The sequence below is a fragment of the Corvus kubaryi genome, unplaced genomic scaffold (assembly GCF_017639235.1).
Source record: "Corvus kubaryi isolate FWS band 111438036 unplaced genomic scaffold, C.kubaryi_AGA036_p1.0 37385, whole genome shotgun sequence".
In the NCBI taxonomy this organism is placed as follows: Eukaryota; Metazoa; Chordata; class Aves; order Passeriformes; family Corvidae; genus Corvus; species Corvus kubaryi.
This window is the reverse complement of record NW_024581127.1, coordinates 1710787-1723796: the sequence shown is the minus strand read 5'-3', so window position 1 is coordinate 1723796 and position 13010 is coordinate 1710787. Positions and strand designations below refer to the sequence as shown.

The following is a 13010-nucleotide window of genomic DNA, read 5'->3' as shown; positions in this document are numbered from 1 at the left end:
GACCTGCTAAAGAGTACTTCTGAGGCTCCCTCACAGGAATGTTTCACATCCAGCAAAATTGCTGCTGTTCTTGGGGTAGGGAGAGGCAGAACCAGTGTGTCCATAAAGGGACTCAAGACTGTGTCTGGGAGGTGAAACTACAGCTGAGGGCAGGGAGGAGACCAACTATACCAAAGGGAATATTATTAGAGAGAAAGACAATTTGAAGCCGTGAGAGACCAGCATGCTCTGTACAGGCCATAGGTATTTCCATACGCAGTGCAGGTATCAACCTATTGGAGGTAGCATAGAGGGAGATTCTGCCTTGGTAGGAAATTGCTCTCAGGTTACTCTTGATTAGCTTAAAGACAGCTATGGACACAGGCTGCAGAACTCATCACATGCTTTTTCTCACGGTGAGACTCAGTGAGAAGCACCAACAGTCGCTCGCCTGCTCTAGGACTCCGTGAGATAGCTCCGATGGCTGTCCCCAATCAGTTGTGTCTTCTCAGTTACGTTAGTTGGCTGAAGCATTATAGGAGTTTCTCCATCTAAATTGGAGAGGATGACAAAAATTACTGTAAGAACCCTTCGCTTGCTACCAAAGTCAGATTTCTTGTTAGCACCACAACATTTCTTTCGCTGTTCTGGTTGCAACTTAATCTGGTTTCACAGACAGCTGTGTGAGTACCAACAAGGTGGCACTGCCCACACGGAGTCTACAAATGCTCTTACTCCTTGTTTTCATATAATGGCAGATTTCTGGGTGGCTATTGCTGCTGCTGTTAAGCTGAACATTTGTCATGCCTGGTGCTTTGCAGATCTTGCAGGCTAAAGGTTCCTGCCTGTTCTAATAGCAAGTGCTTGTTCCTACAAATGGCTGAATATAATGAACACTGTTGTGAGTCAGCAAGCACTAACCTTCAGGGTGTTTGTGAGAATGGGACAGAAATGAGTCTTGAAAAAAGCAGAGTTAACAGTAAAGAAAGAGGAGAGTTAAAAGGAAAAAATGCATGAGCAGTAATAGTAATACGCTTGAGAGGAGAGAAATCACATATATCCTGAAAGCCAGCTAGTTAAATAAAAATGTTAAATTAAACTTGACGTCCTATGTAATGTATATGCAACAGGATTCTAGGAATTACTATTTTAATGAATTTGGAAGTACCAAAACTTCATATTATCACTATATAAATCCTTACTGCTGTGTACTTTCTCACTCCATGCGATTTTGTGTTTGCTTTTTCAATATAGCTATAAAAAATGCATTTGTTGTAGAGTGGAGGAAAGTAGAAGTGAAGTCTTTACAGAGTTCCTTGATGGCTACTGTGTTCCATCTGATAAAGAACAATGTTTGGTTGCCCTTCTCCTGGGCCTGTTTCCAACCCTCAAGTTTTTTGGACAGAGGGAAGTACTCAAGTCTCAGAAATTGACTTTTACAGATTCAGCCATCTTAGCGAAGTGTTTCATATGAAAACTCTGGACTATGTCTGTCTTGATACTACCACAGCCTTCACAGTAATTGAATACAAATTTTTACTTTTTTTGCCAAGTGACCAAATGTTCAGGAAAAAAATCTCATCTGACATTTCCTCCTGTTTACGTGACAGTTGATGGGATGAATCATGGGCAAAAGATGTAATGTACAGGAGTAACTTAACCCAGAGCAGCAATCTAATTGCATGCCATACGGCTTCCACTCAATGGGGGTAGAACAACTTTTACTCTGTCAAGGTGAAAAGCAAGAATGATTAAATGCCAAGCAACTTCTCTGTATGGGCAATTCCATATTTAGACACAAGGTCAAAGACAGACGTGTTTCATAACTTCTAAAAGTATATGAGTAATTAATGCTTGGAGCTCAGCTCAGGCTCATATTAGTTTGGCAGTTCCAATCCATTTTTAAGTTGCTGTGTGTTTTCTAGATTTCTGAGCAGCATTCTCTCCCACCCACTGCTGCCTCCAAGTTGTTCATTTGCTGGAAGATTGTTGATGGAGGGCAGAGATTAGCAGTTCTTTTTGCTGTGATACCCAGGTGTGCAATAGGAGAACAGGACCCACTGCAAATCTGTCGCATTGCCTCCAGCTGATCTGCAGACAGCTCTTAGCTGGCACCCTCACCAAACATTTTGCTGCTTGCACCCTTCTAAGATTTATGATAGGGCTTTTTAGCAGAACAAGGACCCATGGCATAATAAACTGTACAAATATAGTCTGCTAATGGCAAGCTGCAGAATGGAGGTGAGGTAGAATTCACAGTTTAAACTGCTTTCTATAGATAGCTCCTGCTCACTGTTCGCCTACATTTGTATCATATGGAGTGTGGAGGAGACAATGAAGTGACAAAAACTTATTGCTTCTGAGTTGGGAAAGTATTTTGCTACTCAGGTTCTTTTATTCTTTTTTTTTCTCTCCCAGAATTCACTTTCTGTAAAATAAAAGTTGGTCTAGAAATGCCTTGCCATTCTTACGATGATAACCGAACAGGAGGGAGCAGACCTGCCAAACTGCTTTGAGTGCATCATTACAGCCTGAGGTACAAAGGCAATCCAAATTCCAATGCCACCTCCTCCGGGAACACAAAAGTTAACAAAAATTTTGCCATCAGCTTCAGTGGAAGCAAAATCTGTCAACCTGCCCCATGTGTGTGGGAAAGTGATGAAGTGTTGCACGTGTCTGTGCTGCAGACAAGCGAGTGATACTTCCCTCTGCCAGTGTATTTTGACAGGTTACCCATAACATCATGGCACAATACCACAGATTACCTTATTTAGCACCTTTCTAATGTCACACTTGATCTGGAACACTAAAAAATGTCATGTTTAAAATGTAATAACTTATTATTCAATATGTTTAAATAATTAAACACAACGTTTAGTTCTTAGTCTTCTGCTCTGCGTTAGGTCAGAGCCTTCTGGTACAAATCAATAGTTGTGAGGAGAAATCCTTGTAAGCTAAGTATGTGCCAGGGCTTGCAAACCCCTAATTCCCTTTAGTTCTTATGGTCATGTTACCCCTGGAATTACATGCTGTAAAACAATGCTGTCAAGGGAGACATGGAACTAGCTGAGCTCTAGAACTAGTCAAATTTATTTGACTAAAACCTTCTAGAGGAATATAAATTCCCCTAGAAATTCTCTCTTTCTAGAGAAATAGCATTTCAACAGACTTGCAGCCTTTGGCATAATTGTGTTGGTTTCAGTGACAACTAACTTTGCTCTTACATTTTAGGGAATGGGTCACTGAATCTTTGGCCTCACACCTCTTTCTTTTTCACTAATAATTATGTTTAATGGTACATTAGTTTGAGGAATGAAATTGACTGTGTAAAACCTTAATTTTGTTAATGAGAAATGTGAGGAACTGAAAAATTACTATGGTTGTGTCAGTTTGATAGTTGAAGTCTAAATCTGAACTCTTTTGAGCAGCCAGCACCAGGCAACTCCCACTGAGCACAGCTGCTAAGGACTCACTCTCAGAGGCTTTTAGCATCAGGAATTGTGATGCTTTATTGATGTTGCGTTCCTCAGAAAAGTGGCCTTAGCATGAAAATCTACATTTTGACCTCACCAAAAAGTTCTGGTTAGCAATAATGTAGATGCTGGGGATAGCAGGAAGCAAAGAAATTAATTACTGTCTAGAATGCTCAGTCTGTGCACAGAGGGCATGGAAAGAATTTGGATCCTAATAGAATCTCCTCTTCCAAAATGAAATCTGCTGCACAAGTGATTACAGTTTGTTTCTGAATTACATACAGGAGCATTTCTATTATTTACCTAAAGGAAGGCATGAGTATTAATTTCTATGGCCCAACATTAAAAAATGCACAATCTTTGCTGTTCTAAAAGTCAGCTGTGTCTTTCTGGCCAGCATGCCTGAAGTTGGGGTGACAAGGGAAGAAGGAAGGGAGGAAGCTCACTTTGATCTGGTTGTCACTCTTTTTTTTATTTTTTTCCTAACTGCATTGTCTGTTTTCCTTTCAGCTGCAGAAAAGATGCTCATGTTACCCTTTGTTATAAAGCTTTTATTTTTATTTCTTATACATTGCTCTCTTTTAAAATAAAGTGAATTCTGCTTTACTGAGGCTTGCTGGTTTTGATTAGAAGGAAAATGTAACAAGACTGAAGAGGAGAGTAGGAAAGGTATAAAGATCTAGTTTTCTTCAGACCCTACCTATATCATTAATATTGTTTTCCAAATACTTAAAGCATGAAATTCCACATTATGTTAATTTTTCAGATTGGTACTTTGCTAAACATTTTAATTTTTTTTTAAAAACTGGTCTCAGTGGGACTCGGTGGGAGTAAAGGTATGTCAAGGGGGCCTAAACTTAAAGAATACCAATACCTTCTGGTACCTGTGCCAGAAGAAGGGAGCAATTATTTTTCTGCGAGTGGGGAATTTTGTGCTGGATTTTAAGGGAGAACTAAAATTTAAAATAAGCCAAATTAAAAATAAAAAAACCAAATCAGGCAGGTATTAAGCATTCTGATTCTTCCAAGTTCCATCCGTCTACTTCAGACTTGGCTTTGGTATCATAGACTCATGAAGAGTAAGACCCATTTTAGATTTGCACTTTTCAGGTGCATAATGTGATAGAATTTTTTAGATTTGTCTCAAATAAGGCATTGTGGTTATAAAGTTTTCACTAATAGTTTTTATTGCCTTTGCAGATACTGATAAGTATGATCAATTTTTAAGCTGTGTTTACCTTGATATGCCTCTAGGCAAAATCAATTTAAAAACACCACCAACACGTTGGCATAACAGTTATAAAAATAGCATTTGTTTCAACTGCTACAAGTGTTTTGTTACATATTTATGGAAGGGTAAATTTGTGTGAAAAGTTGGTGGGGAAAAATTTCTTACTGCTAAAGGAACATGACATTTGCAATCTGGCAGTGCTATTTTAAGCATAATAAACATAAGAATATAACAATATAAGATCTTCCATAACAATGGAAGAGAAAAAGAGTGACTGACTTCTTGGGTCCTTCCTCATAAAAAACCATAATCTTAATCATAGTTTATATAAATTTGCAACTGAAAAGTGTCCTCAGTCTTTCCCTGGTACCTTGGGTTCTTATTGCTGGAGCAAGGGTCATTGCATCTCTCACCCTGTACATATTGATCCAGTTTGAGATGTTTCTACTTCCCCTGCATATGAACGCAAAACCTTCGAGCAGATTAGGACAGAGTTCTTTGTTCAAAGCATGTATCCCACACTAGTGCCAAATGAGGAAATCACCACCATCCTCCCTTGGCATAGCCAAAACCTGAATGTGCAGCTGGGGGAATGCAGCAAAGCCAAAGAAAGAGGGTGACCTGCTGCGAAGGTCATTGTGCTACCACAGGCCCATGTTCCTGGCTCCTAAGTTCCCTGTTCCTCTTGTCCCTAAGTTAGCACTTGGCCTACTTCACCATGAAGCGCACCAGGGAATTAAATGGGCCAGGAACTTCACACATTTTTGAGAGTATTAGTTTACACCTGGATTTTATCCAAGGCCCGGGTAAGGTAGCAGTATTGCTACTGCCATTGCAGAAAAGAGTGAGCAGCTTGAGGGATGGATGGGAGAGGGACAGGACCATGGTAGCTCCCATGAGAGCTCACCCTCTTGGGTTACTGCACAACCTTACTGTTAGAAATTCTCGTCTTTTCTTGAAGCCTTTTCTTGAATGGATACAATATCCACCACAAGCAGGGATAAATTTTACAGAGGTCAAGTGTGAATGACAGCTTATTCGGGCAAATCAGACATGACAAGCACCGGTCCAGTAGAGCCTAATGTATGAGTACAGGATCTAGGAAATGAAGGAACATGGACATGGGGGCTACAGGGTGAACATTGCCCCTTAAAATAAGCCCTAAGACTTTTATTGTTCAAGTGTCTCATAACTGATTCAGGAGATATTTAGTTGTAAGCGCCATAAGTTTGGTTTTGCATTTATACATAACTTGGGAAGTTCACTGGGCCGTGGTCTTAGCTAGGGTGAATTGGCATATCTCCACTGAAGTCTGGAAGCAGCCTCAGCATTGTGAGCAGAACATCTGGACTACAGGCTTTAAAGATTGTTTTGAACAGCTTTGCCACACAGTAAGCCCCTACAATACACACCTCTTTCCATGTCGTTCTTAATTTGCTCTTCCAAATCTTCTGGAGACACACAAAACTCCTGCTGCTCCCCCTCGGGTGCCTTCGGTTTACACTTCCCACAGCAGCAGTTGAAGCAGCAGCAGAGGCAGCAGCAGAGGTAGCAGCCCGTCAGCAAACCACACACTGCAAACAGGCCCTGGGTTAAACACAGCGGGACGAAAATCCTGTCAGCAGTGACCTTCCTCAAACTTGTGGCTGTCTCTTACAGCTGAAGGAAGATTGTCAGAGGAACTCTGGTTCCTAAGTGCTTGCCACTCAGAGGAGTCCACCTGCTGTACCAGTGCCTGAACAAGGGCCAGATCTTCCAAAACCCTCCTCACCCACAAGCTCCTATTTGTCACTAGGGACCACATCCACAAAGAAGACACCAACCAACAGGCCCCCACATGCTCAACGTATTAAAGTCTGTTGTTTGGCTGATGGCCCTCAGAAAAACCCTCCAGGCAGTATGCAAAACCCCACCCACCTTAAAATGACTCATTTCCATCTTTAAATGACTCATTTGCCCAAGATCATTTTTGCAAACACTTATTTACTGGCAAACTCTTGTCAATAGCAAAGCTGGGAGAAGAAGAAGCAGGCCCAGCTGCATTCCACATAACTTTGGGTACTGAACTAAGGCATCCAGTTTAGGACTGTAGTCCCTGTGGACTCCCCACACAGTCAAAGAGAAGTTAAAAGCCCTTCCAGAGGGAGATTCAGCCATAAAAGTATTTGAATTGCGTAATGTGGGTGTCTCCCTCTCTCCCCATTAGCCTGTGCAGGACCACACAGGTGACATCTCCTAAATTATAGTCCTTGGACTACAGTTTCTTCATGTGGGGACTCAGGTAGCAAGAAGTTCCCACCTTTGCTTACTCTTGTCCTCATGGCATAAAGCATAGAGGCTTCAGGAGAGCCAACACAATTGCCTAGGGCCAAGACCAGAGATCTCAGTCAGAGTCAAGAGCCAGAAAATTTAAATTTACAGAGCTTTCTTCCCTCAGACTAAGTCAGTGCCTGGGTTCACAGCACAGCTTCACAGACGTTCAAGTGTGTGCTGCATCACAGCAATGGGACCTGTTGGAGGGGAGAAATTAGGCTGGCATTGCCAGTCTGTGCTCCATGGGGAAATGCAGCAACCTGCCTACTGACCCAAAGTAGTTCCAGGACTACATGGAAATGTTTGTGACACAGAAGAAAGCTCCATGGACATGTCTTCATGGACGTAGTGGTATAAGAGCAAAGGAAAGCCAGTGACATTCCTGGAAAGCAAATCAAAGCTGATATGTAGAAATAAATGGAAAAAGGGTAGATTTAGATTAGATATTATGAACAAATTCTTCATTGTGATGGTGGTGAGGCACTGAAACAGGTTGTCTTGAGAACTTGTGGGTGCCCCATCGCTGGAGGTGTTCAAGACCAGGTTGAATCAATCTCTGATCTAGTGGGAGGTCTCACTGCACATGGCAGGAGGGTTGGAACTGGATGATCTTTAAGGTCTCTTCCAAACCAAACCATTCTATGATTCTCTGAATGTGCAGGTAAAAGCAGCACAGCTTTGTGGCCACCAGGTACATACGGATTGGAGGTACAGCCAGGCTTTAGCATTATGGTTATACATTCTGCCCTTTACTAACTATTTGTTATATTCATAAGACAACATGCTGCTGAGGAAGAAAGTAAGCACAAATGTCAGGATATTGTCAAACTTAGACAATGGAGCTATGCAAATAATATTATTATGTATGCATGTCTGAGCTAACGTTAGTGGGGGCAGACTGGAGCATCTCTGAAGGCAATAAGACTATTTATATACCTAATATTAATATAAGATTGTATCCAGAGTGAGCAAGGTGGTTTTAAATGAAAAGAAGGACTCTGACTTTTTGTCTTAAAATGGTTTCTTTCTAACAGACACACAAAACGGTGCCATAATCCCTAAAGTAAGTTATCTGACTGCTTATCATTTATGCCATAATGGAGAATAAATCACTGCAACATACAGAATGAAAAAAAAGACAGAATAAAAGTATATAGAGGGGAAAACACATTGAGTTTATTCATGATACCTTTAATGTTTCAACATTTCCTGTGCTTATATTATGATAGCTGGTAAATCAAAAATCCGTTTGTTGATATCATCAATAAACTGTCTTCATGGTAGAGGTTGAATTGGTTTTTTGCTAAAACAGTTAAACAAACAACCTCTATGCCTGCCAGTGGAGAAGCAGTTTGAGTTCCCATTACCCATGTCTCTATGTTCTCAGTTTAATATGCCTGCTGAAAAGTCTGGCACTCTGAAAAAGAACAGTAATTTTCATTTTGCATTTCTCCTTTCATTTGAGTTTCCTTACTGCTAATGATAAAACTCCTGGCAACTGTCAGATTTCCTCAATATGAATGTGCTGGGAAGAGGAATGTTTGCAGTCAATGAGGAAGATAATAAGCGAAGGTTGTGGTCCCTGCTCTCCTCCACCAGAATGGAGGAAATCAGGAGTCCAGAGGTCATCTGTAGGTGATTCCTCAGACTCAAATAGCATTATGATGACCAATACAAAAATTTCAAACTGACCCCACATTCATGCATGAATTAAAAAGAAATGAGAAATAGTGAGCTCAGCTTGCAAAAGAACCCCACTTGGTGGCCTCTTTATACTTTCGAGGTGGCAAGATTGTGGATTGCGGGAGAGATAGAGAGACCACCTGTGATAATCCTCAAATTAGTCTCTATATACATGTTTTGGATTTTTTTACAAAATTCTTGAAAACCAGGAAGCAATGATTACTTTGCTCTCAGCATAGTTTGTCTCACCTCTGGGATACAGCTTGCTTGAAGCAATCCTCACATTTGTCCTTTAGTTGTTAGGGACATACTAGCTTCTTTCTGTACTCCCCACTGCTCTCTTTATAAGTCAAAGCCACAGTTGTTATTTCTGTACCTGATTTTGTGACCCTAGAGGATTTTATACTACATAAAATCTCCATTAAAGATCACCAAGTAAAAGAAAAATAAAAGCTAAAAAAAAAAAAAGAAATAGTGAAGAAAATATTTTTTGTCAAAACTGTTAAAAGAGTCAACACTGTTGGCCTCTCAGTGCTAAGGCCACCTAACTGTGGCAAAGAGGCAGAAGGAGAGGGTGGACAGCAAAGACAAGGGAGAATGATCCATCAGGAGATGACAGCAGCTTTGGTGGGGTGTCTGGCCTGCAGCAGGAGTCAGCTACAGCAGCTGCAAGCAGGCAGCTTCCAACCAGCCTCTGAGGGGCAGCAGCTTTGCAAGTTTAATTTAAACACCAGTACTTTATTCATTGGTTTCATGCACTGTTCTGCATTTGAGGAGCTTCTGCCTCATCCTGTTTCAGAAGACAAATTATGGTTTCTCAGACCCCCAAAGTACCCAAGTGACTTCCCAGCTTAAAAGGGGAATGTGGGGCAATGCAGCACAGGCCTGTTCCTTGCTGAACAGAGAAATCTGTGTTCCACAGTTCTCAGATAAAAACTGTCATAGAGTGCTTGCTTCAAACAGTACAGATCATCTTCCTGTGTATTCCAGCACGGTCCAGCAGAGTGCTTTCCTGTGCTTCTGTGGCTGGAAACAGGTGGGGACTGCATGGATTTTGCACATTTGTGATTCTGTTTGTTGCATATCTGTAGCATTTCTGTATTTGCAGAAACACTGGAATTTGATATATGCAAACATCAGAGGACGCCAATGTGATAAGGGAACAAATGAACCCAACTCCTTCCTTCATGACTAGAACAGCCCATTTTGTGTTTTTCCTTGAGCAATATGCAGGGTTTTGATGTATGATTCTCCTCCTTTCCTACTCTCTTCCTCCATTCCACTCTTCTAAGCTTTTCTTCAAGCTCCTTTCTCTCACTCCATTACCAGCGCACATATATAATGCCATAATCACAGTGTTATGTATTATTATTGCTTACTTATGTTGTGGGCTATATATAGCAAAAAGGACAGCTAAATTTATACGGTAATAATTTATTAATTGGTTGTCACATAAAATGGGACTTCTTGTTTTTGAATAATGAGTCATTTTTATTTAGTCATTACAGAAAAGAAAGTCAAAATTAACCTGGAGCACTAGATTCAACTCTAATTAATGTCTGAAAGTGTTACAAAACATGTATTATGACTATATACCAGGTTAAAAAAAAGAGAAAACTTTCTATATTAGTGCTAGTCTGAACTTACGTTACATTCTGCCACTGTCAATTTTCCAGATAATATTGTTTTATTAAGTTTTTAGTTTAGAGTCAGATCTTACTATTTCTCAAGCCTGTGGAGAGATCATGTTTTTCAGGGGGTTCCTTGTGTATGTAATTGTCAGCATGCATTGTAACATTTGATTTCCAAAAGAAAGTAACAGCTTACCTTTGCCCACCAGCTCGAGAGCATGAAGTAGGTGTTAACATTTTCCTCACCGAACTGTTCTGCCACATAGAGCCCTAATGATCCATACTTGTCATATATGTTTCGCTTGGACAGATCAGTCAGGGTTGCATGAGCATTGTTGATCTCTTTAAATTTTTCTGCGGCCTCTGAATTGTCTGGATTCTTGTCAGGATGATATTTCAGAGCCAATTTTCTTAAACATGAGACACAAACAAAAAAAACCAGAGGGAAGATAAGTCATCTGTATGTGTGCATGTATACAGACACTTAACATTACAAAAAATATTTTCATAGAGTTATAATAATTCTGAACTGTATGTTCAGCCTTCTTTTTTCCAGCTCTGATGTACTCAGTGGAAGAAAAGTGACACAAAGGAACCAAAGATAAAAGTTTTGGTGAAAGAGGTGTGCCTATTACACTGAGAATGAACTTTGTGTATTGATACCTAGTCAGCTACTGTGTTAAAGTAGACAGTGATATATGATGAAAGCACAGATTGCAACATGATAATAAATCACAGGCATTTGTTGCATTATGATTGCCAGCTCATTTGCATCATTTAGCAGGTTTTAGCAAAGATAAAGAATTTTTAAAAGTTGTTTAGAAACATGATGATCACAGTGCTTATGCAGGCAACATTATATTCTTTATAGCAAAGGAAATTCTGTGTTCAATTGCCTATCAATAGTAGCTATATTAAAATGTTGTAAACAGTGTCTGTGTTTGCAGAAGCCCAGACAGTGATGATTGAGAACACAGTTAGGAGTTGCAGTAGAAGGGAAGCATCTTTTTGAAGCACAAGGTGGGAAAGCATAATGAGTTAATCATATCTTTTCAGTCCCTGTCTTTGGGCCTCATTCCCCACTGCTGCACTTCTGAGACAATCCTCAAAGAAGTGAAAGGGGATTGTCATAGGATCATAGAATGGTTATTTTCATAGGATCATGGAATGGTTAGGGTTGGAAGGAACCTTAAATCTAGGTCTGGCCCCCTCACCACGGGAACAGACAACTTTCACTAGACCAGTTTGCTCAAAGCCCCATTTAGCTTGTCCTTGAAGACTTCCAGGGATGGGGCATCCACAACTTTCCTGAGCAAGCTGTTTCAGTGCCTCGTGACCCTCACAGTAAAGAATATCTTCCTAACATCTAACCTAAACATAGTCCTTTTTAGTTTAAAGTCATTGCCCCTTGTCCTATCACTACATGTGCTAATAAAAAGTCCCTTTCCAGTGCTCTTACATGACTGCTTTAGGTACTAGAAGATGCTCTAAGGTCTCCCTGGAGCCTTCTCTTGCCAGGCCAAAGAACCCCAGCTCTCTCAGCCTGTTTTCATAGGAGAGGTGGTCCATGTCTCTGATCACCCTCGTATCCCTCCTCTGGTCTTGCTCCAGCAGGTCCATGTCCTTCTTATCTTGGGGTGCCCAGAGCCAATGCAGTAATCCCTGTGTGGTAGTGAGAGTGGAGTAGTGTCAATCAGTTTGGGCTGCTTATGCCGGTGGAAGCCTTTACTAGGACAGGGTTTGACACTGCCTTTCCCCCTGACTGTACTCAGGGCTATGGCATTTGAGGACAGGTACAGCTTGAAAAGTGCAGTGTGTGACTCTTGGTTCACAGCACAGGGAAGCACAGCATCAAGAAGAAAGGGTTTACGTCCAACTATGTTGAAGCACTGGTAGTGTGAGCTCACACACACTTGCAAAACAAGCATAGAAGTATACCTTTTCAAAAATCACCACTCCCTGTGAGGAACTTGCAACGTCTCCAGGACATTTATTTAATGACTAGTGCTGACCTCTAGTGGCATCAAAAGTGGTGTAGTAGTGTATGCAGCTGATTCAATCACAACCAAGCTATGTTCCATTCTGTAAATATTCTCTCCAAATATTTTGAGAGCTAGCCATAACTGCTATGACCAAAAATAGTATTTGTGGTGCGAAGGCAGTGTGCCTACACTTCTTCTAACAAATTTAACCTCAGAGTAGAGTCCTACTTGATTTCCTTATGAAGTCCCCAGTATAGGTTACTCCTCCAGCAAAAAGTGACTGCTTTGTTCCTGATGACAGTTCCTGCCTGGAAGATATTCTGCCAATATCAAGACTGATATGAGTCTGGGAACAGCTTCTGCCAACGATCTCTTCAATTCTGTTGAACTCAAGTCACAGAATCGTAGGTCATAAATAACTCCTTAAATATATGTCCAATGGCATGAATAAGTGTCATATTTAATATACTGTGCATATTGCACCTTAAACACAAAGTTTTGGTCATGTTTAACATGTGCCCTAAACACAATATAACATTAAATATGAGAACTGGAAAAACAAGATAAGTCTTGCATGACTAATGACATTATGTGCCATCCAAGTATTTAAGTAAATTCTGCTATCTATCCCTTTTCTTACCTGAAAACAAACCCCAACAATTAGGGAAAATAAAGAAAAGAAAAGAAAAGAAAAGAAAAGAAAAGAAAAGAAAAGAAA

The 13010-nt window shown here is 40.6% G+C and overlaps 1 protein-coding gene across 1 annotated transcript in view; it reads right to left on the bottom strand.

Moving 5' to 3' along the window:
- Positions 1-435: 435 nt before the first annotated feature.
- DNAJC5B (DnaJ heat shock protein family (Hsp40) member C5 beta) overlaps positions 436-13010 on the bottom strand; it is a 40177-nt gene continuing 27602 nt past the window's right edge. Inside the window, exons 2-4 of the mRNA XM_042036440.1 lie at positions 10507-10720; positions 6096-6270; positions 436-530 (exon numbers count right to left, since the gene is read on the bottom strand). Coding sequence (XP_041892374.1) covers positions 436-530; positions 6096-6270; positions 10507-10720 — 484 coding nt within the window. The remainder of the gene's footprint in view (positions 531-6095; positions 6271-10506; positions 10721-13010) is intronic.